Source organism: Aethalodelphis obliquidens, unplaced genomic scaffold (assembly GCF_003676395.1).
Source record: "Aethalodelphis obliquidens isolate GAN/ISIS:26980383/991018 unplaced genomic scaffold, ASM367639v1 scaffold5, whole genome shotgun sequence".
NCBI classification, from domain to species: domain Eukaryota; kingdom Metazoa; phylum Chordata; class Mammalia; order Artiodactyla; family Delphinidae; genus Aethalodelphis; species Aethalodelphis obliquidens.
Window position 1 is genome coordinate 3,267,442 of NW_020837949.1, and position 27,750 is coordinate 3,295,191.

Below are 27,750 nucleotides of genomic sequence, written 5' to 3' on the forward strand. Positions count from 1 at the left end.
GCCCTCAGACTCTGAACAAATAGCTTGCTAGAGCTGAAGATCACCCATCCAACCTCTAAATGAGATCAGTTCGTAATGCTAACAGCACGGTGAATGAGCACAATCTAATTTTTAAAGTATTTTAAGATCTCATATATTTCTTTCCTCAAGGATTCATAGAAAAGAAAGTACACCCTGTGGTCTCAAGAAGGTAGCTTTCACACACCAAGCATTAGTAACAAGGCAACCGCCTCATTATTCAACCAAGATCTGTGCTAATCTACCAAGGAGACCAGAACCGAGCAGGACGGGAGCTGCTCATGTGACGCTGACAGCGCCTGTACCACACTCACGCCTGGAGCAGACAGCCACAGGCAGACGGATGGGGATCAACCTGCAGTGTCTGTAACACCTGTCAGGCGCCCCGCAGTCATCGCCCTGCTGACAGAGCATCACACCATTAACGAAGAGGACCGGGAAAGCTAACTGCCTCTGCGGCGCCCTCCCCCGCGGCTCTCTTCCAGTCTCACTTCTCCCCAACCTGCTTTCCGCTGGAGCCTGCAGAAAGAACATCCATAAGGATGAGAGAGATGCCTTTCTTATTTCAGCACCCGCCCCGCCGGTCAGCTTGTCAAGGGGCCAGTGACCCGGCGTCTCCCAGCCCCTGGAGAATGCATGGCTTCCCCTCCTCTTTTGCTCATTTCATGAAGCTGGGTTTAGGGTAGTTTGTGGGGTAAAGATTGGCTGGCGAGGCAGTCTTGTGCGTCACTGGACCTGTGTTTCTTTTCTTTTTAACTTTTTATTTTATATTGGAGTATAGTTGATTAACAGTATTGTGTTAGTTTCAGGTGTACAGCAAAGTGATTCAGTTATACATATACATATATCTATTCTTCAAATTCTTTTCCCATTTAGGTTATTAGAGTATTGAGCAGAATTCCCTGTGCTATACAGTAGGTCCTTGTTGGTTATCCTTTTAAAATATAGCAGTGTGTACATGTCAATCACAGAACTCCCTAACTATCCCTCTCCCCACTATTCCCCCCGGTAACCATAAGTTTGTTCTCTAAGTCTGTGAGTCTGTTTCTGCTTCGTAAATTAGTTCATTTGTATCATTTCTTTTTAGATTCCACATAGAAGCAATATCACACGATATTTCTCTTTCTCTGTCTGACTTACTTCACTCAATATGACAATCTCTAGGTCCATCCGTGTTGCTGCAAATAGCATTATTTCATTCTTTTTAATGGCCGAGTAATATTCCATTGTATATATGTACCACATCTTTTTATCCATTCATCTGTCGATGGACATTTAGGTTGTTTCCATGTCTTGGCTGTTGTAAGCAGCGCTGCAATGAACATTGGGGTGCATGTATCCCTTTGGACCATGTTTTACTCCAGATATATGCCCAGGAGTGGGATTGCAGGATCATATGGTAGCTCTATTTTTAGTTTTTTAACGAACACGCACACCTATGTTCATAGCAGCACTATTCACAATAGCCAAGACACAGAAACATCCTAAATGTCCATCACCAGATGGATGGATAAAGAAGATGTGGTATACATACAATGGAATATTACTCAGCCATAAAAAATGAAATAGTGGCTGTGTTTTTAAACATGGAGAGCTCACATACCATTCAGTGTGCTCCATCTGGAATATGATGCCCTGAGCTCACATATTCCTTGCCCGTCCCTCCAAGGAGCAGCACTGATGCCGCACTGGGGTCTGGGCACTGGCTTCCTTCTGCCCCAGGGGCCTCAGATCACCTGGCCCACTCCCACTCTTCTGTCTCTGCTCCACATGACTTCCTCAGAAGGCCCACCCTGTCCATCCCCCCTCCGGAGCCCCACTTCTGCCCCTTTTACCTTACTTCATTTTCCTTTAGAGCACTGGTCCCCACCTGACATCTTATAAACATAGCTATTAATGGGGCATCTCTTCCCATAGGATGTAAGACTCGTGGGAACAGGGACTTGATCTGTTTTGTTCACTGCTCTATTCCCAGTGCCTAAAAGAGTGGCTGGTACATATTCTGGGCTTAATCAATGGTACTTGAATAAATGAATGGGCGCTGACCAGGATGAGGAGTAAAGCAAATGCACTAGCGGATTATTTTGCGCTGTGTTATCTTTGGTAACATTGTAAATCATTCTTTTTTTTTTTTTTACTGCTGCTTCTTCTATTCTCCTCCTCCTCTCCAAGTCAAAGCAACAGTGTTTTCAAGCAGAATGGAATGAACGTGTTTCTCGGGTCTCTACCCCATCTCTGCTGCATGTCTGCCTTCTGGTGGGGAGCACAGACTGTGCCATCTGCCCTGTGGAGGCTGTTGACTGGGGCTCCCCTGATCCAAAGATGGTGAAATAGTAGCGGATCCTGTTCTCAGGTCTGTGGGTCAGTCTGCAGGTGGGACTTCGGGGCCACACAGCCAGGCCCCTCAGGAGAACGGGGAGCCAACATCAGTCCATCTCTGCCAGAATCCCAGTCTGTCTTGGCACACAGCTGCCACCATCTGCAATCTTGTCAGGACCTTCCCACACCAGCAAACAGCATCAATGTGGAGTCAGGGCACCATGTTTTCACCGAACTCCTCCAGACCCGCTCTGTGACTCAGAACACCAAGGGCTGCTCTCACCTTCCTTGAACCTAGGATTCCATCCTCAGGCTCACACCTTTTGGAATCTGTTCACAGCAGGATGGCCTTTTTTCCCCCTAAAGAAGCCCAGCCGGGGTCTGCAGCTGGTGATGGATTTGGTCTGCAGCTGTGATCTCCTCCACTGGATCGGGGCCTGAGGCTGTTTATATTTAGAAATGCTGTTGAAACAGCAAAGCCTGTAATCCCGGCAGTTTTGCTCCCAGCATGCAGCAGGGAAGACAGTGTGACCTGCATACTCCTGCTGCTGCGTGCCCTCTGTTCCCTGTCTCCTTCCAGGCTTTTCATTACCTCCACCCTCTTCCCAAAGAAGGGTCCCCGAGAAATGATGACACCAAGTCGTCCTCTGGTCGTTATCATTATCACTGCCATACTTGCCTCTGACATTGGCAACACTGTAATTAGCAGAGTTGTCACCATCGTTCTTGTTAATGCTGTTTTTGTCATCATCCTCACCAGCATCACCACTGTCACAACTGTCATAGTGTCATCAGCCGCCATCATTATGGCTATACCCATGATCCCGCTCTAAGTCTTAACCTTCATCTCCAGCAATACCTCCTTTCTGGCAAGTTAAGAACTCATCCTGGGCATAAGTGATGGTGAATTAGCATCAGAGGGAGAATGTGGCCGCCCTTCCAGGCTCTGCTAGTTGCCTCTACTCTCCTTCCCCACTGGTCTTTCTGGTATTGGGATCTTTGCACCTCTGGGCTATCACGTCAATGCCAATAAACACCAAGATGCTCGGTGGAAGGCACAACTAAGCACATTTTAATTATGCTTCCTCAGCTAAGCTCATTTCCCTCCCTGGAATATCCCAGGGCCCAGCACATTCCATGTGCCCATTTCTTGGGTCACCATGCCCATCACTGTTGTCTAATGAGTGACACTGATACGGTTATCTTCCTCCTTGTGGGGACCGTCATGATGGCCTGGAACACGACAGGTAGTCAATAAATGCTTATTAACAGAATGGATTTTTTGGTTTGAGTGAAAAATATAGCATCTGCCTCATTAGTAAATACAGGCGTATTTGCCAAACTTGGCTTTTCCATTTCAAATGAAAGCGTATCATGGAATACGCTCTTTGTTCACCATAAATGTGAATGCTGTGACACTGGTAGGTTCTAAAAAGACACTAGAAAATGATGTTCAAGCTTGCATGGGATGTGAAAACACAGACAGAAAAAGCTTTGGAAAATGACAAGGATGTAATTTTTTATCCATAAAAATAAAATTGGGGCTTCCCTGGTGGCGCAGTGGTTGAGAGTCCGCCTGCCGATGCAGGGGATGCGGGTTTGTGCCCCGGTCCGGGAAGATCCCACGTGCCGCGGAGTGGCTGGGTCCGTGAGCCATGGCCACTGAGCCTGCGCATCCGGAGCCTGTGCTCCGCAACGGGACAGGCCACAACAGTGAGAGGCCCGCGTACTGCAAAAAAAATAAAATCGAACCTGGAATTCCCAGGCTCACACTTTCGGGAAGCTGCTTACTGCAGGACCATTTGTTTCGTGTTGGATTTGTTACATCTCTACCCTTGTGCTTTCTCAGGAGAGGAATGGTTAGAGGGACTCCACTGCCAAATAGAGACCATTTTGCCAAGCGATCGACAATCCCAACTATCACTGCAGGACCGTGTGCATTGCTTTGCATGTCTTATTTTCATAAGCCCATGATACCTGAGAGCTAAAAAGGCTGTGTTTTGCCCAGATGTGGGGGAGAGGGAGCTGAAGGAAACATGACCCTCCCCTGTCCTGTCTCCCTCCCCCCACCCCGCCACCCCCGAACCCGTGGCCATGAAACCAGAAACCTCAGTTATATAAGAAGACACGATGACTAATTAGGACGAGATTTACATGCAGAAAGAAACCCCACCTATTTGTTCACTAATTTACTCAATTATTGTGATCATTAATTTGGATATTTAACAAGATGAATCAAGGATGACTAAGCTGTTAGGAGTCTGGACACTTGTTCAGCAAAGACAAAGGATGTAAGACGGCTGCCTTCACATGCCTGAAGGTCATCAAGTGACAATGGAGAAGAAATTGTATTCAGTGTTGCTCTGAAACTGGACTATCTAATGGGAGCACCTGACTATCTATGGCTAAATGAAGTTAATTATAGTCAAATAAAATCATGAATAGAGCCCTCAGTCACACCAGCCACATTTCACGTGCTCCACGGCCATGTGTGGGCAGTGGCTACCGTCTTGGACAGCGCGGATACAGAGCATTTCCATCAATGGGGAAAGTCCCACTGGCCATTGCTGTGTCAAAGGTGGGGCAAATTTCAGCAGACAGGAAATTGTACAAAGTAGACTTAAACCAGTCTATAGAAGAACTTGGCAAAAATCACAACTGTCCAGTCTGGGGAGAGGAGGTCTACGAGGAAAGAACTAAGTCATGAGAGAGAAGGAAGTTCCCTTCCAGAGAAGTTATTCTGCTGGAAAGTGACCTGACAACAGCTCTTCAGTCTCAAAATCCTATGATTCTGTGAACCACAGATTCTGTTCAATCAGCACAAGAAGTTCACATTCATGTTGAGAAAAAGGTAAAGGAAGGGAGAGATGGAAGGCACCTGCTTAACAGGCATCAGTAGATGATCCTAATCCAAGTAGAGGAGATTCTGGGACTAATCAAAATTCTTCAGTGATATTGCAAACAGGAACCAAAGCTGATACCTCCACCCCAGCCAACCCCCAGCAGTCAATGAACATAAAATAAAAATTAAACAAGAATAACCAATACACTCAGGAACAAGTGCAATCAGGTGACAGCTAAAAGGAAAGATCTGAGTAAACTGATGCATATGGGCAGAAGTTTTCGCCAGAGCCAGCTTCCGTTTTCCCTTGATAAATGGCTTTGTGAGAACAGACTAATCCATCAGTTTAACAAGCCTCTTGCTTCTTAATGGAGAAAACCTTTGTCCACTAAGCTTCCAGGTAACTGAGCGTGTGTCAGGGTCCCCAGGACAATAAATGAGGGGTGATTACCAGCTGTAGACACAAAGATAAAGTCCATATGATTATTTTAAAGCATTACAATTTGACTTAATTTATAAAACCACTTTTTAGGAATACATACATTACTAATTCCTTGAGGCCCATGGCTATTTCGTTTCAACAGAAATGCTAGCTCTTTTATTTAGCTCAAGGTTATTAAAAATTCCTGAGTCTAAGGTAGACATTTAAGCATAACCTGTTGGGATGAGGTCCTAGAATAAGTCACAAGCTAATAAAAAGGCAAGAGTCGTCTCAGTAATGAGAAACCTAGAGTAAGAATTATTCTCACTGTAATAGTGAGGAAGAAAGTCAATTTGAGGGCAGTTGAGACCTCAGGTGTATATTAAATTCTGAAGGAAGACACACTAAAGTGACATCACCTGCCCCTCGGAGGAATCATGAAGGAACCTAGCTGAACCAGTCTCTGTCCTGTGATTAGGGATGAAAATATTCACAGGAACTCCACTGCCAGCAGCTTTTAGAGAAGAGCCATTTTTTAATTTTATTTTTTAAAAATTTTATGGCAGTATAGTTGATTTACTATGTTCTATTAATTTCTGCTGTACAGCAAAGTGATTCAGTTATACGTATGTATATTCTTTTTCATATGCTTTTCCATTATGGTTTATCCCAGGATAGTGAATATATTCCCCTGTGCTCTACAGTAGGACCGCTTTGTTGATCCATCCTATATACAATAGTTCGCATCAGCGAATCCCAAACTCCCAGTCCATCCCTCCCCCCCCCCCCCCCCCCTGGCAACCATAAGTCTGTTCTCTAGGTCTGTGAGCCTGTTTCTGTTTCATAGACATGTTTGTGTCATATTTTAGATTCCACATGTAAGTGATATCACATGGCATTTGTCTTTAGAGAAGAACCAATTTAACCAGTGAAAGATGCCTCCCTCCTTGGTGGGAGCCTTCTGGGGACACCAGTGAGCAGGGTCGGGTGAAGAGAAGCAGCACTTCCGAGCTCGATGAGGGTACGTCTCTCCTCCAACGGTGTTTAATGATTGAAGCAGAAGCAGAGCTGATAGGGCTCTGGCTCTGGGCTTCCCTGGCCTGAGCTCTGCCTGCAGCTGCTCTGCATTATCATCTGGGGAGCAGATGGGACTGGGGAGAAAATTACTGACCGAAGCCTTGTCCCTAGTGCACACACATCACTCCAGCGAGAGCTGCCCGGGCCAGCAGCTGTGCACCTGCGATCCTGCTTCCTTGGATTCTGCTTCAGGCCTCTGGCCAGTTCCCAGCACGGAGTACTGAAGCAGATGGGCCTGTGTATGTGCAAGCGGCCACCTCTGTCGGCTGCTGAGACGGGCACACAAAGCAGTGAAGAGGGAGAGACAGTGATGGACGGAAAAGATGGCCCGGGGCAGGAAGGTGGGTCCCCGCCCGACTTCACCACGCTGACTCCTGCCCGGCACGTGGGGCCAGGCAGCTCTAGGCCTGCAGATGGCACGTTCCTCTTCTGTGAGGTGGGGAGCTGGTGGGACCGCCTTGGAAAGGTCCACATCAGCTCCATGACTCCATGATGCTGTTTTGGCCGAGGGGATGGGACGCTGGGGACACAGACATAAAAACCAGCCCCCTCCCCATGGCTGCGCATCACCTCCCGGCTGGGCTGTAGGCACAGGTATGCTCTTCTGCACGGAGGAGGGCAGTGATTAGAGCCAGGTCCCCGTGGAGGTGCATGGGGGGTGGGGGTCGGGAGGGAGATGTAGCACACTGGCCTCGGCAGGCGGTAACGAGAATCCAGACGGGCAGCAGCAGTGGAAATGGAGGGAGAGGAACAGGGGTCCAAGTCCGTGGGGCCAGTCATGCAATCCAGTTCGATTCAGGTATGACGCGGCCACACGATACCCTAGCCAGACAGGACGGTGTAAACCGATGGCCTGTGACTTACAGGGAGAGGCCATCTGGACGCAGCAGAACTGACGTCAGGATGTGACGTGGGCTCCCTTACCCTGCAGTGTCAGTTGTGATGCCCGATGATAAACACAACAAGAATTACCACCCTGGTTGTCAGAGTCAAACCCTCAACCATCACGCTGCCTTTTGTGGTGGAATACAGGCCACGATTTAGCAAGGACTCATAGGACCGTTCGTTCCCCATCTTTCCCTTTCTTGAGCCTGTGGCACTGGTTCATTCATCCGTCCATTTATTCAACTAATACTTGCTGATCATTCATTGTCTGCCAGGTGCAAAGGGAACCAGGCCACTTTTCACATCCGGGGGGCCTCGCAGCTCAGGGACGGGGAGACAGGTGTGTTTAACAGTTTACCGAGTTCCATGCGATGCCAGGGCATCTGCGGAAGCGTCCATAAAGAAGTTAAATTTCTGAATGGAAGAGGTCCCAGCTGGACAAGGTCAAGAAGCAGATCCAGAAGCAGGAAAGAGCACGTGTGGCCAATGGGGGTTCACTTACCTGCAAGTAAGAAAATCCCTGCGGGCAACCAGACAACCAGGAGTTAACTTCTCTGGCTTAAGGAGTCCAGAGGACAGTGGTCAGAGCCATCCAGGGCCTGGGCTCTGCATTTGCTCTGACATCGTCCCATGGGCTTTGGTCCTGGCTTACCCTCAGGCCTGACATCTCAGCTTCCCTGAAGGCGAGGACGGTCGAGAGGGAGTCCGTCTCTCCTTCAAGAGAGCCGAGCTTTCTCAGGGGTCCTCCCACCAACATCTCCCTTGGTCTGTTAGGCCACACGGTGGCTGAGTCCCCGTCACTTCCCTGTCCTCCCACTCAGCGGCCACGTGGTTCTCTCTCCAAGATGGCAGCACAAAGGATCAACCCAAACATGTCGGTCTGGTCGCAACCCGCCTTCCTGCCAACGTCAGCTCCACAGACTCACCCTCACGCGCTGGCTGCTCCAGGTGCACGGTGAGGATAAATCTTACTGCCCACGATCACCAGGCACATCCCACCCTGAGCATGTGCTCGTGGGGTTCTTCCATCTGGAATGCCTCTCCCCTTCTCGTTTCTTCATCACTTGACCACCAAAGTCGGACCGCTGCTCCAGCCCCCGTGCCCCCATCAGCTCCCCGCAGAACGCCCTGGAGTCACCGCTCAGAGACGTGGTCGTGACTCTCTCCGCTCAGCCTGGTCTTGGCAGCCCGTAGGTTCCTCTTCGCACTGTCATCGGACACTCCACAGGCAGAGACCCCACCCCGTGCAGAGGGTACAGCCACTAAAGCCCTGTTGGATTTGCAACATCGAAGTTAAGGACACGGTCACCACATCTTCTACGGCTCAACTTGGTGTCATGTGCTTCACCAAAACAGCCAATAAGTTCTTCCAGCAAAAACAGCGCAGGTAATAATATTCCAAAGAAGCCTTAGATTTTCTCCATATTTGGACATCAAAAGGTACTCTCCTCTTTAAAGGTACTCTGGAAAGGTTACATGCTGTTTGTTGCCACTTATATGACATTCTAGAAAAGGTCAAACTAGGGACAGAAAACAGGTCGCTAGTTGCAAGGGGCCGGGGTGGAGGAGGGCCTGAAGGCAAAGGGGCAGCATGAGGGGGTTTTCCAGGGGATGGAGCTGTTTAGGATCCTGATTTGCGGTGATGGTTACACAAGTCTACACAGGTTTTGAAACTCATAAAACTGTACACCCCCCCAAAAAGCTATAAACATTAAACAATGAGAAAGAAACAATTCAATTTTTCGTCATGTTATATATAAACTGAAATCCAGGGAGATACTTCAGATGGGTCGAGAAGCATCGTAACCAGAGTCCACCAAAGGCAGCAGTTCTGTGTGAATTCTGAGCTGAATAATTACAGAGATCAGCCACAAAGTGTTCTTAAATATTTATGACATTAAAAGCCTCCTCAGTACAAGAGGCTTTAAAAGATATTTCAGCAAAACACCTCTTGTACACGCGCAGCTTAACAAAAGTGCATTTGTGTCAGGGAATTGGAATCGTGCGAGCTGACATTGTTCGCTGCCACGATGGGCTTCCTGGGCAATGCAGTCCATCCTCCCCTGTGCTCACAGCCCAGGAGGCTTGAGTGGTCACGGGCCACCACGTGGAGGTGGGGCTGGGGTCTTCCATTTGCGAACTGAAGACCAGTGGGGGATCCGTTATGGGACGGCCAGCGTGCAAGGCCACCTCTGAGGATCTTCAAGTAAAGTGCTGTGGACCCTGTGGTCTGCACAGGGGGCACTAGCGCCCTGTTGCACACTCTTTCTACAGGAGGGATTTGCAGGAGCTCTGGGGTGACGGAGGTGGGGGTGGCAGTGTTCCTGGCAGAGAGAACTGCAGCGGTGAAGGCGAAGGCCAGAGGGAGGTCTGGTCACGCAGGGGCTGAAACAGGTCTGGACGTCACAGATGGAGACGTGTCAAAGCCAAAAGGACCCCTTCCTGAAAGCGATACCGAGGATGTGGGCAGGAAGACACGAGGGGAAACCAAGGGATGGAAACTGGGGACTGGGATAATCTGACTGGTGCACTGGAGGTCACCCTGAAGGCAGGTTGGAGAACATGTTAAATCTGTGGACGCTGGGGAGGGAGGCCTAAGGCAAAGAGGCCCTTTGGGAGGCGAACGTAGTTCTTAGGCAACAAATGAAGGTGGGCTTCCTGGGGCAGCAGCAATGGGGGCAGATGCAAGTGGGCATATTCAAAGGCAAGGGCGCAGTGACGATGCCAGGTGGTGGAGGGGGAGCACGCAGGTGCAAGGCCTATGCCCAGGGCCCTGGGACTAGGGGCTGGTGGTGCTTATCCCAACGCACTAACATGCGGGACACAGAAAGCGAGGCCAATTTGGGGTGTAGTTGATGAGTTCACTTTGCACATGAGGGGTCTGAGGTCTCTAGGGGCCCCCAGGGGACAGCAGAATATACGACCTGGAGACCGGTGAGAGACCTGGACCAGAACGTGATTGGGAGTCACTGTTGTATAGAAAAGCGCGTCTCAAACTTCAATGCACATACAAGTCTCATCCAGATCTACTTAAAGTGCAGGTTCTGATCCATTAAGGTTTTTTTGTTTGTTTGTTTGTTTTATTTTATTATTATTATTCTTTTTTACCTTTTGGCCGTACCCTGCAGCATGTGGGATCTTAGTGCCCCGACCAGGGATTGAACCCACGCCCTCTGCGCATTGTAAGAGCGGAGTCTTAACTACCTTCCCAGGGAGGAGCCCCATTGCCAGATACTAAGTTTCTCAAGTTAGTAGTACTTCCTTATGGGCCCATCTCCAGTAGAGTCACATTGGATTAGGACTTCAACATATGGATTTTGAGGGAGCACAGCTTCCATAGCTTTCCACCCCCAGTCCCCCAAAATTCATGTTCTTCTCACGTGCATTCATCCCATCCAAACAGCCTGGAAAGTCTTAACTTATCCCAACCTCAGCTGTACATCTCCGTCCAAAGTCTCACGTAAACATCATCTAAATCAGGTGTGGGTGAGACTCCAAGTATGATTCACCCTGAGGCAGAATTCCTCTCCAGCTGTGAACTTGTGAAACCAGACAAGTTATGTGTTTTCAAAATACAGCAGTAGGACAGACATAGGCTAGACATTTCCATTCCAAGTGAGAGAAATCAGAAAGAAGAAAGGGGTCACCGGCTCCACAAACGCCCGGAACCTAGCAAGGCAAGTTCCTTTTTATCTTAAGTTCCGAGAATAATCCTTCTCGGGTCTCTGCTCCTCCTCCTGGGCCTGGTGGGGTGGCAGCGGCACCCTCATGGCTCTCAGCAGGGGGGCACTGCCCCTGAGACCCTAGGCGGGGCATCCTGGCCCCCCAAACTGGAGAGGTGACCCCAGCCCTGAAGATCTCTGAATTGCCTCAGGGTCTCTCATCCCTTTTCTCGAAGGTTGGAGCACGTCTGCAGCCAGATAGCTCTGCGCTCCCTTCCTGTAGCATCTGAGAGGTCTGGCATTACCTCTCATTTTGCCCCATTTTTTCTGTGCCCTTAGTCCTAGAGGGCAGTGTTTCTGCTGCTTTAACCCCGTCTCTGCTCCTGCCCCTGCTGAGTGGCTGATGACATTCGTGGCTCACACCCACGCCAACCTGTTTATCAGTGGCTCTTCAGGACCTCTGGAGCACGCGCTTCAGAACAAGCCTTCTCACTTTTCATAATGTGGACAGGTTGAGAACTTTCCAAATCTTTCAGTTCTGGTTGCTTTTTTCTCAACCATTCCCTCTTCAGCTCATCTTGCTCCCTTCATGTTTTACCAAGAGCACCAGGAGGATGCAGGCTGCACCGCCAACATCCTGCTTAGAAACCTCCTCAGCTGAGTTTCCAGTTTCATGGCTCACAAGCTCTATCTTCCATAGAAGACTGGAACACAGTGCAGCCAAAATCATTTGCCACTTTACAACAGGAGTTGCTTTTCTTCCTGTTTCCAATAGCATCTGAGACCTCATCAGAACGGCCTTTCAGCCCACACTTCTACCAACAGTGCCTTCTCTGCAATCCAGGCTTCTCCTGGCAGGCACCTCGGAACTCCTCTAGCCTCTGTGCATCACCGAGTTCCAAAGCTGTCTCCACACTGTTAGGGCTTGGCTACAGCAGCACCCATTTCATGGCACCCAAATCGGGCTGCTGGGACAAAATACCACAGACTGGGTGCATCAAACAACAGAAGTTCATTTTCTCAGTTTTGGAGGCTCGAAGGTCAGGGTGCCAGCAGGTTCGATTTCTGGTGAGGGCCCTCTTCCTAGCTTGTAGGCGACGTCCGTCTTGCTGTGCCCTCACGGGCCTTTCCTGGGTGTGTGTGTGTGCAAACTCTCTGGTGCCTTTTCTTATGAGAGCATCAATTCTATCAAATCAGGGGCCACCCTTGTGACCTCATTTAACCTTAATTACATCCTTATAGGCCCATCTCTAAATACAGTCACATTGGGGTTAGGACTTCGGTATATGAATATGTCGGGGATACAAACATTCAGTCCAAAACACAACCCTCCTCCAGCCTCCTCTGGCTGGTACTCTTGACAGAACCAGAGATTGCTCACCAGTCCTTCCTGCGTTGACTTCCCTGGTCCCGAATCCCCAGAGGCTCCGTTGGTGCTTCTCCTGTGCCTGCCCGTTAGGGTTCTCTCATCTAAGCGTTTTGTTCCAGGATATACAGGGAGTTTATCCTCCTTTTCCCCAGGGTGTCCCTAGGGTCATGCTGATAACTCACTCTCCTTACTGCGTCTGCCTCTCTCTTCTCTGCTGCTGTGCTTACAGGGATACTTATCATTCGAAGCAGCTCTCATGCTCCTGCTTTCCTAACCCTTCCTAGGTTTTCACTCAGGATCCTCTTTTCCCTCAGGGGTTCAGAGGGAATGTGCATTTAAATACATGTGGATGGACTGGCCCCAGGACCTGTTTGCTCCCTTCCCGTCTGCTCCCGTCTGGGCCTCCTCTCATGCCGGACCCACATGCTTCATCCCCTTGGGCTGCCTGGTGACCCTCAGCAGCGGCTGTGACTGGTACTTAAGTCACATCAACTTGCAAGGCAAGTATGCCAACAGCATCCTCCTACCTGGCTTTTTAAGAAAACCCGGAGGCTGTCAAAACTATCGGTTAATTCAGGACAGGGGCAATTAAGTAAAAATGACTCTTGTGACATTATATAGATTAAACTATTGGATGATTTCACTAATTCTTTCTTATTTTCTCATCCAAGGAATCATGTAATCAGAGCTAAGTAGCAACTAAATTCTACTCATGAACTTCAGTCCCTTCATCTTTCCTCATTCCAATGTTAAGGAAAGAAAGGGATTTCCTTCTTTTGATGATTAATTATCTTTGGTAGCTTTTTGGAAGCCAAAAAAATTTCAGAACCCCTCAAAGCTGTGGTGCGTAGGTCAGGTAGAGAGCTGGATCATGGAGTGGTGAGACTAGCTCACTCTCCTTCCGCTTAAAAGGAGGACTAACTTTCCAGTGTATAACTTCTTAATCATACAACAGATGGCGGTGCTGTTGGAAGAATAACACTGTACACTCCCCCCGTCCTCTCTCAGCTTTAGTGGAAGTTATTTAGTACCCCTTCACACGCATGTACACACGAGCGCACATACATAACACACAGATCCTGCAAACACCAGCACTTCGTCTGTTAAGCTGGCGCCACCATCCAGGGGAGGCAAGTCACCGACAGGCCCAGGGCAGCACCCAGTCTAGGAATGCTTCAAGCAGCGCTCTGCTCCTGCTCATTAATTTCTACAGATTCAAAAGCTGTGGTTACTGGCTTGGCTGGAAGTCCCACCAGAGCAGGTGCCTCAGTAAAACCCGCCAAGTCTGGATAGTCGTGTGCGTTATCACACGACAGAGCAACACTGAAGACTTCCTCTCTTGCTTTCAGGCTTTTTGCTAAAATAACACTCAGGAGTAAAGAAACCCAGTAAGATGGAAAAAGACTGCAGAAAATTAAATCCCATTGTTTAATAAAATTCCAAATTCCCAAGGCACTTGCTGTATCGTGCACAGAGTGTATCACGGGGTTTTTCCAATTACACAGCTTACTTACTGTGGGAAACACGAAGAAAGAAGTGGGAACCCAATAAACTCTTGAAAATGGCATTCAAGAAAGTCTACCTGTTACTATAAAAATAAGTTTAGCTGCCTAGAGAAAAAGCAAAAGCATGTCCTAACCTGCTTCTAGAAGTGGGTTGTCTCATTTTACCCCTGAACTAAAATGGCGATGTGTGTGCTATTGGTAATACTCTGAATGGCACCTTCATAACATTCTGTTAAATCATTTTCTTTGACGGCGGTTGGAGCTGAAAATCACAAATGGAATTCGTCCTAACTTACAACAATGATTAATTCCTACAAGTTTTAAGTAACATAAAAATGCTCTAAACACCAAGGAGAGAGAATGAGCCCCGTAAGAGCCTCTGAGCCCTAAATTTTGTTTGGAAGGCCCAGCAGCTTGGGTCTGAGTCTCTGCCTATAATTGTTGTTAACGAGCTCACCCACAATAACGGACTGCTAAACTGGAATGAAGATCTTTCCCAAGAATTTGAGTCATTCTTTTTCCCCTCACTACATTACAATGATGGCCATTCATAATAAAAGCAATTAAGTGTGCTCTCTTTCCTACCTCCCCGTGCCCCTCCGAAAACCCACTCTTCTTATTTCCATTTCTTCGTTTCTTTTATTACTCATTACACAACTTCACTGGTTAACTGGGGCAGCTCAGAGACCCTCCTCCAGCTGGTGGTCTTTGGCAACGACCAGTACAACACCATCACTGCCGCCCAGACGCTGCAGCAGCCACCTCCTCAGGACCTTCTCTTCACGGATGCTCAGCATCTGCAGCCAGGACCATCCTCTGCTTCTCAAACCCTCCGCCATGTCCTCTGAGACACCCGCCCTTTGACTAGTGGTCTCTTCCTGAATGCTGTCCCTTCCTCCCCTGTGCCTTCGCTGACTCCAGGCTCTCGGCGGGTCACAGCGCCCTCTCTTCAATGGAGCAACTCTTTCATCTCACCCCCACCTTTCCATGTACCAAGGGCTGGAAGATGTAGGAGAAATGTCCTTCCCCTGCCCATCCCTAAATCCTTCCTCCTCTCCCAGGTCACACCCCCCAACTTCCAGTACGTGTGTCCTATACCGTTAGCACCGACCCCTCACCTGTCTTTCTTTCTTCCATTGACCTTGTCATCACGAGGCACGACCTGCAGCATCTCACACGCACTTTCTGATAACCACACTTGATCCTTCTGCTGCCTTTGCTCACCCTTCCTCCCCTCCAGGTTTCTGACCTGACCAAAGACCCCCCCACTTTCTACCTACGGCCCCTCCTGGCTTTACTTCTCTCCATGAGCAGGTGAGTTTCCATGGTCCATCACGATAATCACTCCTTTGAAAACACCCTTAACTCCCAATTTCACTCACCTGACAAATTCCAGCCCCAGATGACACCAGGGGACAGAGGATTGGGCAGGTAAGTGCTCCTGGGGAAAAGCACGTACCTGGCGGTCTGCCTTCACGGCATCCTCATCGGTACAAACCCCACAAGCCTGCTAATCCCCCAGCTGTTAAAGGCAAGGCCTTCTTCCAGCGGCTGAGACGCCAGCTCGTCCTTTTTGGCTCTACAGACCCCCCACTCCTCTGTCATGGCACTTACGCATTATTGGGAAAAATAAAAGGATGCATCAAAAGAAACTGAATGATCCTGCCGCCACTTTGCCTACAGACAAACAAGCTTCTTCCCCCACCGGGAAGTGTCCCTTTCCTATGGTCAGAAGGCTCCAGAGAGGGTGGGAGGGGGCACAGTGAGTTCAAAGGTCCTGAGGTCAGAAGGGGCATGACATGGTGGAACCACAGAGGAGGCGACATGGCTGCGAAGAGCAGGCGGAGGCGTGTGTGGGGTGGGGCCTGGGGCCTCCGTGAATTGGAGCAGGCCACCAGTCTCAGGAGAGAGCCAGGGGGAGAGAGACCCACGTGATCCTATTTACGGATGTCTTAAGGTTATCTGGCCACACTGGGGAGACCGGCTGGAGAGGGGCCCGAGGAGAAGCACAGAGGTCAATTAAAGGGCTACTCTTTTTTTTTTTTTTTTTTTTTTTGTGGTACGTGGGCCTCTCACTGTTGTGGCCTCTCCTGCTGCGGAGCACAGGCTCCGGACGCTCAGGCTCAGCGGCCATGGCTCACGGGCCAGCCGCTCCGTGGCATGTGGGATCCTCCTGGACCGGGGCACGAACCCGTGTCCCCTGCATCGGCAGGCGGACTCTCAACCACTGCGCCACCAGGGAAGCCCAAGGGTTACTTTTTTGATTCACGTTAAAAGTATCCATTTCTATAGATATTTTTACATAGCACACATTTTCAATACTTTAATCATTTTTATAGTTTAAAATATAGCTGAATCCACTCCAAATTTTTTACATTTTCCCTCAGTTGATCACAGTTCTACCGCAAAGGCCAAGGGACAGTGCACAGGGAGAAAGGGTTAGTCAAGGTTCTTGTTTACAGCCAGCGTTCTGCATGGTGAAGACTCAGATTTAGCAAAATGTTCTTTCCTTAAATGGTTATCTGTGGCAATGGGATCCCAAGGCACAGTTTCCAGAGGAGCATTGGGAGAAAGGAGGAGGATGGTAGAGAATTCTACGATGGACAGAACATAGGGTCCTAGGTTAGATCAACGTATTCCAAACGAGCAGATAGGAGAATCTCTTCTAAAAGATTCTGAACAAATATAAAACTTTGTTTTCAAGTCTTGAGGAGCAGGAAGCTCATTACCAAACAAGGTAACTCATCCCACTGTTGGGATCCTCTCATCATTAAAAGATTCTCTGGTAAGATGACCTGAAATCTATCTTTTTATGCTTTTCTCACTCAGGTGTTGGTTTTGTCTCCCTGGAGCAACCCAGAACAAATTCATTACCCCATTCCTATGAAAGTCCTTCAAATATCTACTGGGAGTTTTCTCTTATTCAGGAGTGGAGGTTACATTTTTGCTAGCTTCCATGGGTGGTGAAAGGAGCTGGAATACTCTGAGCCATGGACATCACGCTTAGAGGTATGTAGGGCTGGGTGTAGGATGTGCAGAGTCCCAAGGCTAAAAGTTGGTTTTCAGTACATTAAGTTCACTGACTTCCCTGATCAAACAGATAAAGCTGACCAGTTGTTCCAAAGGATTCAGATGGATAAAAAGAAAACTTTTACATAACGGACATTAAAAAAACTAGTAAATGGAAAATTTAAGATAGAGAATTTAAAAAAGATCTACTTTTGGAGGAATAACTCTCCAATTGAAATTTTAATTGAGACTGAAATCTCCAAGAAATAATCCAGTTGTCAACAAGTAACTTTTAGAAGAAATTCTAAAATTTCTAGAATTAGAGTTGCATCTCTATGCAAACCCCACCTTCCTCGTTGGCATGTAACTTAACAAACTGGGCTGTCTCATGCCAGGGGAAGAAGATTCTCTCAAACTCAGCAAGGAGCTACTCAGCCCTGAATGATGACGCAGGTACCATTACATCTCACAGAAGCTTCACCAAACTCTAATTAGAACGGTCTCAAGAGAGCTAGAAAGGCAGTGGAATTCTACATTTCATTTGCCAGAGAATAAAGTTCCACTGATGCACATTTCGAAAGCTGCTAATATCTCTTACAAGCTGAACATGTTTCACTTACACAAATACACTTCACCTTCTTGCTCATTTAAAGAGCCAAAATGAACTCTAAAATATTAGTATGTTAACAAAAAAAGCCTGAGTTTTAGGCTGCCACTAAAGACCAGGGTGAGATTTTATACAAGATTCTGGTGAAATTTTATGGGAGACTCACATAGAAAGCGCTTAAAACAGCGGTTTATATAATGAAAGTGATAGTTCAAGTCTTCTCTAGAATACTGTGATGGCTAGGAGATCAATAACAGCTGATTTTAATTTAGGGCGAACCTGGCATGCACTTTTTGTTCTTAGGATAGAATGTATGGCGTGACTGAGAAAAATGGCAAGGAAAATAATTGCACGAAAGGGTAAAATAAATCTATAAAAAGACAACTTCTCACCATCTCACCAAGAAAATCCTATGAACTAGGCCCTAAAAGTAGGGATTTTTTTTTTCTCTGCCAAAAAGATTTTCATACCTTTCCTCTCTCCTAGGTGGCAGTGTAGCATAAAAAGAGACTAACCCAGGACTCACCAACTACTACAGGATTCAAAGATCACTAAGAATAGAGATTCAAGGAAAAATACTTAATAAGGTATTAGCCTAAAGAAACATTTTTTTTTATAAATAGAAAAGAGTAGTACTCACTGGTTCCACGTTATATGAAAAAAGAGCGTACTCTCTATCTGGAGATATTTCGTATCTGACAGCTCTTAACGATTCCTAAAAGAAAAAACAAAGAACAAAGAATTTTAAAGTATTACGTATAACATAACTCAAAACCTTGTAGTGAAACTGTGCCTGTGGTACCATTTTCAAAATTTGCTAATAAAATTAGTATGGAGCCAACTTGCTGAAGTCCATTAAAAATGGCTACATCCTTTTTTTGTTAACCAAATAGTGTTCAGTTAATTAATGCTATTTTACATTTTATTTGTAGTTTTTTCAAATTTCAACAAAACATATTGTATCTGCTGAAACAAATCAGAAGAAATAAACATAAAAACAAATAACCTTTTCACACAAGACTCCCAATCTCTCTGTATCTTTAAACACACTTTCTTTTGCTCATTCTTATACTTAGAAGCTTATAGTAAGCAGATCTGTTCCTGAAATAGAATCACATTCCACACATGATTTGGCAACGTGCCTCTTCACCTTCATGGATTCTGACCCACAAGTCAGTGTATAGAGGGCTATCATTTTTTCTTTCAAATTTCTTCAGAGCACACAGGGAATTTTACATAAATGAAATCATCGAAAATGCTGTTTCCCTTCAACTTGCCCGTCTTCTCTGATGCACTCCCACTGCTGTACAGACCCTCATACCCACTAGAAAAAAGCCATATATTGTCAACTTGGCGTGTATCACTCTACAAATGATCATAGGACCACACGCAAGCATTAGATGTATAGCCGCAGCTGAAAATGACGTCACCTTACACAACACTCACCTTAGTTTTCCCACGTGACAATAACTTAAGGTTTAGCCTGAATTAGCACTCTTTAAAGCTTGCATACTATTCTGTGGTGTGGCTATATCTTCATTCACTCAGTCCTTACTAAAGGGTAGCTACAGAGGTTCTTGTTATTCATGGCAGTTACATTCTAGAAAGTCTCCACAAATCCTGTTCCTAGGGGAATGCAGAGTTAGGTTCCTGTGAGCCTCTGGTCACAGTGTTTTTGTCAACCAGTCAGTACATAACCTTGTCTTAGGTGTGTTTCTGTTTGAAGACATCTTACTGAGTATATATTGCTTTCATCAACACAGAACTCATGGCTAACAACACTGTAGCCTGTGCCTGAATGAAGCTCATTAACACGTCTTTACTCTGTAAGAAAAACAACATCACAGCCTTCTTGAACTTAGGAACACAAGACAGGCCTTCAGCGTTATTCTTGTGAGCCATTTTAAACAGCATAATCACCAATAAAAAGCACAAAAATGTGAAAAACTTGGCACTACACAGACCACAAAAAGAACACGTTTATAGTACGAGGTTTGACACCTGAAGACAATGGACTTCAATATTCTGCCACTATGCACGTGTCCAAGGACGACTGCAGAAGCACCCTGAGTATTAACTTGGGAGTCACAAATAAACTTTAGCACAAGGCGAATCTGCAAATATGGAAGCCGTGAATGATGAAGGTCAACTGTGACGTGTTTCCAGTCTGCTGTTATTACACACAATGTTGTAATAAGGGTCCTCATCCAGATATGTTTACTGGTGTGTGTATGACTTAATTATTTTACAGGGTAGATTTCTAAGGGGAGAATTGATGATGTATAAGTTTTTTTAAAACTTTAAATAGATATTGCCAAATTCCTTTTCAAAAATGTTCTTGAAATGAACATTCTCACTACGGATGTAGGAATGCACCCATTCTTCCCTTCCTTGGCAGCAAGAAGTCACTGTATTTTCTTCCATTTTGACCCTCTGATGGGTGTGAAGTGGTGCCTCACTGATAGCTTAGTTTATTTCACTGCTTACATTCCATCCCCACTGGAGATGTTTTAGGCAATGTGGATTTTATCTTCAGAGAACTGTCTATCCATATCTCCTTGAAAGTATTTCCTACGCTGAGTTTTCTCCCATTCTCTCTTAAGCTCGCTCCTATCATGTTTTCACCCCACCTTGACCAAGACCGCTCTTCTCAAGGTTACCAGAGGCTCAGTCGCTAAATGTCATGCTAATTCCCCAGCTCTCACCGTACTTGGCGCTACTGACCACTGTCTCCTTCCAAACCCCATCTTCACTTGGCGGCCAGGGTACACCTGGTTTCTCTCTTACTTCCCTTGCTGCTTGTTTTCATGCCCCTTTGCAGGTTCCCTTGGTTCCTCTGACCTCTGAATCCTGGAATATCCAACACTCATTATTTGGACCTCTTTACTCTTCCATAAGAAATCACATCCCAGGTGATATCATCCAGCCTGGTAGCTAAAAATCCACGTACCTGCTGAGGATTCCGACAGTCAAGTCTCTGTCCAGATCTCCCAACTTGGTCTGGACTTGACCTCGACCTTCAGACTCGTCTATCTAACTGCCTCCCTGACATCTCTCCACTTGGATATCAAATGGGCACCTCATGTCAATGTGCATAAAACCAAGCCCCTCACATCCTATCCCCTCCCCCTGCAGCTCCTGGCAGCTCCTTGCTCATCTCAGATGTAGCAACCCCATTCACTCAGCTGCTCTGGCTAAACTCTTAGCCATCTTTTCTCTTTCTCTCTGTCTTACACACCTGAGATCCAGTTGATCAGAGAACACTGCTGGTTTACCACCAAAGGACACTCAGAACCCTTCCTTCCCTGCTGCCACCACACCAGTCTAAGGCATGGGCCTTATTTTCTTGAGCTATTGCAGTGACCTTCCAGCTGCATCTCCAGGTTCTGTCTTTGCCCCACTGCAGTCTGTGCTAGCCACAGGGGCCAGGGCCAGCTTTTAAATATGTAAATCATGATACTGCACCTTGCTTGAAGCCCACCCACACGGCCTCCCATCACACTCACAGCATAAGTCAAAGTTCTGGCTGAGCAGTAGCCCTGCCTGGCCAGGGTCCCCATCCGCTCTCTCTCCCATCTCACCAGTGTCCACACCTTCTCAGAGCAAGCCAGGCACTGCTGTCTCAAGGACGCTGTGTTTGCTCTTCTCTCTGCCTGAAACTCTAGATTTTCACTTCTTTCATCTTTTTCCTCAAAAGTCACCTTTGGCGTGAGGACTTCCATGTCCTTGAATAGCCATTATATCTACAAACTTTAACAGGCTGGCCTCTAATTTTTTATAACTCTCTTTCCTTATTTCCCTAGAATAATAATTATCTAAAATAAAATATATTTTACATTTATTTATTTCCTGTCTTTTTCATTAGAATGTAAGCTCCTTGAAAGGAGGGTTTTCTCCAAAAACAATGTTTAATTTCTCTTGGCCATGTTTTGCAGTTTACAGCATGCAGATCTTGTCCGTATTTTGTTAAAGTTATCCCTAAGTATTTAGTATTATTGATATTTTATACATATATATATAAATAAAATACACATGTATATCTTAATTTCAATATCCAGTTGTTTATTGCTTACAGAAATATAACAGAATTTGGTACCCTGACCTTATGCTCCGCAACCTTGCTAAATTACATTAATTGTGGGTATTTTTTGGTAGATTCCTTAGAAGTTTCTACATAATCACTCTTCTCCCCTGTGGAGAGTTTTCTCCTTCCTTTCCTAACTGGATGCTTTTTGCTTCTTTTTATATCCAATTACTGCCAGTATGATGCCGTGTAGAAGTCATGAGAGTGGACACCTCACCTTTTCCCGATCTTATGAAGAAGGCATTCACTCTTCACTATTCAGTGTGATATTAGTGGTGCATTTTTTTTGTAGATGCCTTTAATCAGGTTGAAGATGTTCTTATCTATTTCCAGTTTCCTCAGAGTTTTTATATTAAATGTTTAATGTTATAATGAATGTTGCATTTTCTCAGTTGCTTTTTCTACATTATTGAGAGATGATTAGGTTGTTTAGCTTTTTTAAATCTGTCAATATGGTAAATTACATTGTTTGATTTTTAAACATTAAACCAAACTTGCATTCCTGGGATAAACTCTATTTGGCCATGTTGTGTCACCCCTTTTATATAGTGCTAGATGTGATTTGCTAATATTGTGTGGAAGATTTCTGAAGCTGTGTTCATGGGGGAAATTGTGGTTTTCTTTTCTGGCAAATATCTTTGCTTGGTTTTTATTTCAGAGTAGTGCTGCTCCGCGAAATAATTTGGGAAATTATTCCTCCTCTTCTTCTATTTGTTTTATGAGTTTGTGTAGAATCAGTATTATGTTTTCCTTAAATGTTTGCTAGAATTCACCAGTGAAAACATTTGGGCTTTGAATTTTCTATATGTGGAGGTTTTAAACTATTAATTAGATTTTTTATGTCAACATAGGACTATTCAGATTGCCAGCTGCATCTTCAGTGAACTGTGATAATCTGTGTCTTTCAAGCATTTATTTGTTTCATGTGCGTTGTCAAATTTATTGATAGAAAGCTGTTCAAAATATTTTCTATTATCCTTGTAATATCTGTAGTGATGGTCTCGCCTCTGTTCCTGATATTGGTTGTTTTGTCCTTTGTCTTCGTTCTTCATCAATTTTATTAATCTTTTCCAAAAAACAGCTTTGAGTACTCTTTAGTTTTTCTATTTTTTCTGTTTTCTATATGGTTGATTTCTTCTCTTTATTACCTTTCTTTTGTGTACTTAGGTTTACTTTTTCTTCTTTTTTCCCTAGTTTCTTATGGTGAAAGCTTAGATATAAGCACTTAAAGCTATAAATTTCCCTTTAAGTATACTGCCTTGCTGCATACCGTATATTTTGATATTATGTATTTTTATTTTCATTCATTTCAAACTATTCTCTAATTTCCATTTGATTTCTTCTTTGGCCAATTTTTTATTCAGAAGTATGGTGTTTAATTTCTAATCATCAGGATATTTTCCAGATTTTTATTTTGCTATTGGTTTCTAGTTTAATTTTGTATTTGCTAGAGAACATACTTTGTATAATCTCCAAGCTTTGAAATATATTGAGGCTATTTTAATGGCCCAGACGACTATGGTCTATCGTGGTAAATATTCCATGTGCACTCAGAAAGAATACGTACTCTGCTGTTGAGTGGTGTGATCTACAAATGTCAGGTCAGTTGGTTAATTGTGTTTTCAAGACTTTCTGTATCCTTACTAAGCTTTTTTCTACATGTTCTATCAATTACTAAGAGAGGATTGTTTGAATCACCAACTACAATTGTGAATTTGTCCATTCCTGCTTTTGGTTCAAGCAACTGTTGCTTGAAGCACTGTAGCTCTATTGCTAGTTGAATACACCTTCAGGATTCTCATGTCTTCTTAATGAACTGACTCCTTTATCATTATGAAATCTTTCTTTTTATTTCTGGTAGTATCCCTTGCTCTGCAGTCTACTTTGTCTGATATTAGTTTAGCCATTCAAGCTTTACTTTGGTTAGTGTTTGCATGGTATATCTTTTTACAACCATTTAATTTTAACCTATGTCTTTATATTTAAGGTAGATATCATAGATAGCTTATAATTGGGTCTTGCTTTTTAAAACTAATCTTAAAATCCTCTAGGAGTAATAAGGGGAGCTTGTGTACATACTAAACACGGGGACATGAGGAAAATCTGTCCTTCACACTGCAGTTATTTTCCATTCTCTACTGGATTAGCTTTCTGGCCCTGTGTGACATGCTTGAGAAAAGTTACAACACGTTCCAAAGATTTTAGGTGTGTATGTTGGTGTTTCTTATGTCAATTTTTAGAGTAGGAGAAAAGGTTCAGAAATCTTACATAAGGTTACATAACGTTAAGAGGAGCTGGATATATATCACATTTAAAGAACCCTTTTATAAAAAGACATTTGTTTTTGTATTTGTTTTCAGGACTAGTTAATTCATTTTACCGAAATTTCCATCAAAAGCCTGGCCACACATTGACCACATTTATCATTCCGGGCACTTGTCACTCTATTATGTAGACCCAACTTTTCATCTGGTAAAAGCTTTCTCACTCCAAAGAATGTCCTTTAAATTTCTCAGTGTGCAGGTACATGGCCAATGAATTATCTTAGATTTTATCTCTGAATACTTTATTTTATCTTTATTTTTGAAAGGTACTTTTGTTGCATATAGAATTCTAGATTAACAGTTTTATTTTTCTCCCAGTACCTTAAAGGTGTCACTCCTCTTTCTTCTGGCTTGCATAGCGTCTGGTGAAGAGTCTGTTGTCACACTTATGTTTGTTCTTCTGTACAAATGTCTCTTTGCTTTGGCTGCCATTAAGGTGTTCTATTTTTCACTGGTTTTCAAAACTTGATTATCATAGTGTAACTTGCTTTGGTGTGGTTTTCTTTATGTTTATTATGGTCAGGGTTTACTGAGTTTTTATACCACATGTGGTAAAAATTCAAAAGTGTGTTTTGTCTTTTCTCTCTTCTCTTTCTGGGGCATTAATATCAAGTATCTTACTCCACTTTATATTGTTCAACAAGTCATTGTGACTCTGTTCAGGGTTTTTTAATGTATTTTTTCCTCTCTGTTCTTCATTTTGGATAGTTTGTATTGCTATTAGTTAAAGTTTAATTTACTTTTTCCTTCCGTGGTGTCTAATCAGCTATTAATCTGGAGTTTTAAATTTTTATATTTTATTTTTCATCTCTGGAAATTTTATTTGCGTATTTTACAATCTTCAATTTCTCTTCACTATACTCATGGTTTTCTTTATATTCTTGAGCATTTGGAACATATTTATCTTAGCAGTTTTAATGTGTTTTTCTGCTAATCCCATTATCTGTTATTTGTGGGTCTGTTTCTATTGACTGATTTTTCTCCTTATTATGGGTCACATTTTTCTGCCTCTTTGTATATACAGTAATTTAAGAAATAACACCAGATATTTTGAATTTTCCCTTGTTGAATCTTGGATTTTTTTGTGTTCCTTCAAAGAATGTTGGACTTTCTATGACAGGCAGTAAATTACTTGTGGACTAATTTAATTCTTTCAGTTTTGTTTTGAAGATGTTGTAAAGGCTGTTCTACAATAACCATGATTTTGGGGGCTAGGTGAGCCTTATTCTTAAGGGGTTGCTCTTCTGGAGTCTCTGCTTAATATCTCATGGCCGGGAGACACTTAAATGATCCCTGGTGATGTATGAGCTCTGGGAATTTTTCCTCTTAAAGTGTCCTATAGTTTTGCTCTTTACTTGAAACTTTATTTTGTCCTGCCTTGTGCTGTTTCACGTTTTATAAATAAAGATCAACAATTAACCAAAGTCTCAAAGGGGACACTATGCAGATTTCTCAAGTATCCTTTAGTTAGCTTCCTCCTCTTGGGATGTCTGTTTCATAAATTGCAGCCATCTTTTTTCCACATGAACTCTGATCTCCTTAACTCAGCAAGACTGAAGGACTTCTGTCTTCCTCCTTGTGCTGAAGTCCAGCAAGAACATTCATGCAGAAGATCAGCTGGTTGTTTGGTTCATTTAATTTGTTTTCCTTTTCTCAGTGATCACACGTGTGAGCTGCCTGTTTTCCAATGTATGAAAATTGTATTTTTACCCTATATTTTACCCTGTTCTACAGTTGTGTTAGGGGAGTATAAGAATGATCAGCTTATACTCTCATAGCCAGGACCAAATGTCGAGAAGAGAATTTTAGTTTGTTTTGTCATATTGTATTCCCAGTGCCTAACAGTGACTGGCACTTAACAGAATCTCTGTAAATATTTGCTGAATAAATGAATGACTATATCCTCAGTTGTTATAAGAGTGGCAATCATGTTACTGGTACAAAGATAACACCAAGCAAAACCAGCAAAGAGTCCAACTTTCTACACTTGAAAACCATCATAGGTCACATCTCTTGATGGAGGGTCAGCTGCCAGTGATACTACTTGAGACAAGTAGAATTTCATTAGGCTGTTTGAGAAGCTTATCACTGCCATTCTTAGGTAGAGTTTCACTCATTTTTGACAATCTCAGTCCCCATGCCCCCTGGGTGTGAAAATTATAGGCTGTATGTCCACCTTTTCACCAGGTGCAAATAATGGATGCAAAACTCACTTAGCACATTTCCTAAACATTTGCACCAAGACTATGAATCAAAGATACATTTTCCCAAGCAAAGTAGGCTTTGGTTTCAGATTTGTCTGAGGGATGTTCCTGCAATGTTTTGTCTATTTTAGATTATTTGTCTTTTTCTGATCAATTTGAAAGAGCTCCTTGTAGACTGTAGATATTAGCCTTTTATTTGTTACCTGGATTGTAAATATTGTCCATTATTTTTCCACCAATTCTGCCTTTTTAAATTTTGAAACTTAAAACTCTTTTATGGTAAGTTAAATATGGCTATCTTTTTTATAGCTTCTGGATTTTCCATTTAAAAAACTTTCTCTCTTTTGTACTAAACCAAATGATAGATTCTTTTCAACATTTATATCTTTAGTACAATTGGAAATTAATTTTGTATGCCTGTGAAATGAGACATTATTTCCTTGTAGATAAAGAGTTAAGTTATGCTCATATTGTTTTCTAATTATGTGATCATCTCCCCCAATGATTTTTATATATCAAATACCCTTTATATTGAAACCCACTTCTGAATTATTTGGTCTTTTACTGCTCTCTAGGCTATTCCTATGCAAAATTTTATGGTTTTAAGCTTATACTTTGGGGTCAAAGAGCCTGTGAGTCACACTCTGCTTGGAACATTTACTATGTGAAATTTAGAACATTTCTTAGCTTCTCTGTGCCTCTGTAAAATGGAGATAATATCATGGTTGATGTGAAATTCAATGACATAATTACAATGCCTGGTGCTATCAGCTATTATTAGTAGTATTAGTTATTACTGTGATTGAGTTGAGTACAATATGTTTATTATGTGTTTTAATATCAGGTAAAGGAGTACATGTTACCATATATTTTGAAACTTTCTGTGGCTACATTCAGGTGTTTATTCTCATATATGTCAATTAGAATATTTTATCAAATGTTCAACACTAATTTTTTTCAAAGTTCTAATTAGGATTATGTTAAAGTTTTATATCAATCTTAAGAGAATTAACATTTTAAATACTATATTCTCACCTAAGATTACATTGTATCTTTAATTTTTTTTTCCAAATCGTCAACAAGATTTTATAGTTTGCTTATTCTTTTATGCTGTTCTTAGATTTATTCTAGGTCTTTTTATAGTTTTTGTTCTTATTGTGAATGGAGTATTTTCTCCATTTCTACTTCTAGATACTTATGTTAATGAAGAGAGAAGGCATTGATTTATTTATGTATTTAGCCATATTAATAAATTTTCTTATTAACTGCAGTAGTTTTTAAAAACTAATCTCTGTTAGGTTTTCTAAGATAGAATTATGTTATCAGAAAGAGGGATATAAGTTTTTCCCAGTTCCTATTCCAATCATGTAGTTTGCTTATATACTGCATTTCCCATGATCTCTAAGAACATATTAAATATTAAT

At 43.8% G+C, this 27,750-nt stretch overlaps 1 protein-coding gene across 1 annotated transcript in view; it reads right to left on the bottom strand.

Annotated features, from left to right (window-relative positions):
- The window catches only part of DPP6 (dipeptidyl peptidase like 6), a 772,535-nt gene that overhangs the window by 278,173 nt on the left and 466,612 nt on the right, over positions 1-27,750 (bottom strand). The window contains exon 5 of the mRNA XM_027101408.1: positions 18,355-18,429. Within this exon, the coding sequence (XP_026957209.1) occupies positions 18,355-18,429 (75 nt within the window). The remainder of the gene's footprint in view (positions 1-18,354; positions 18,430-27,750) is intronic.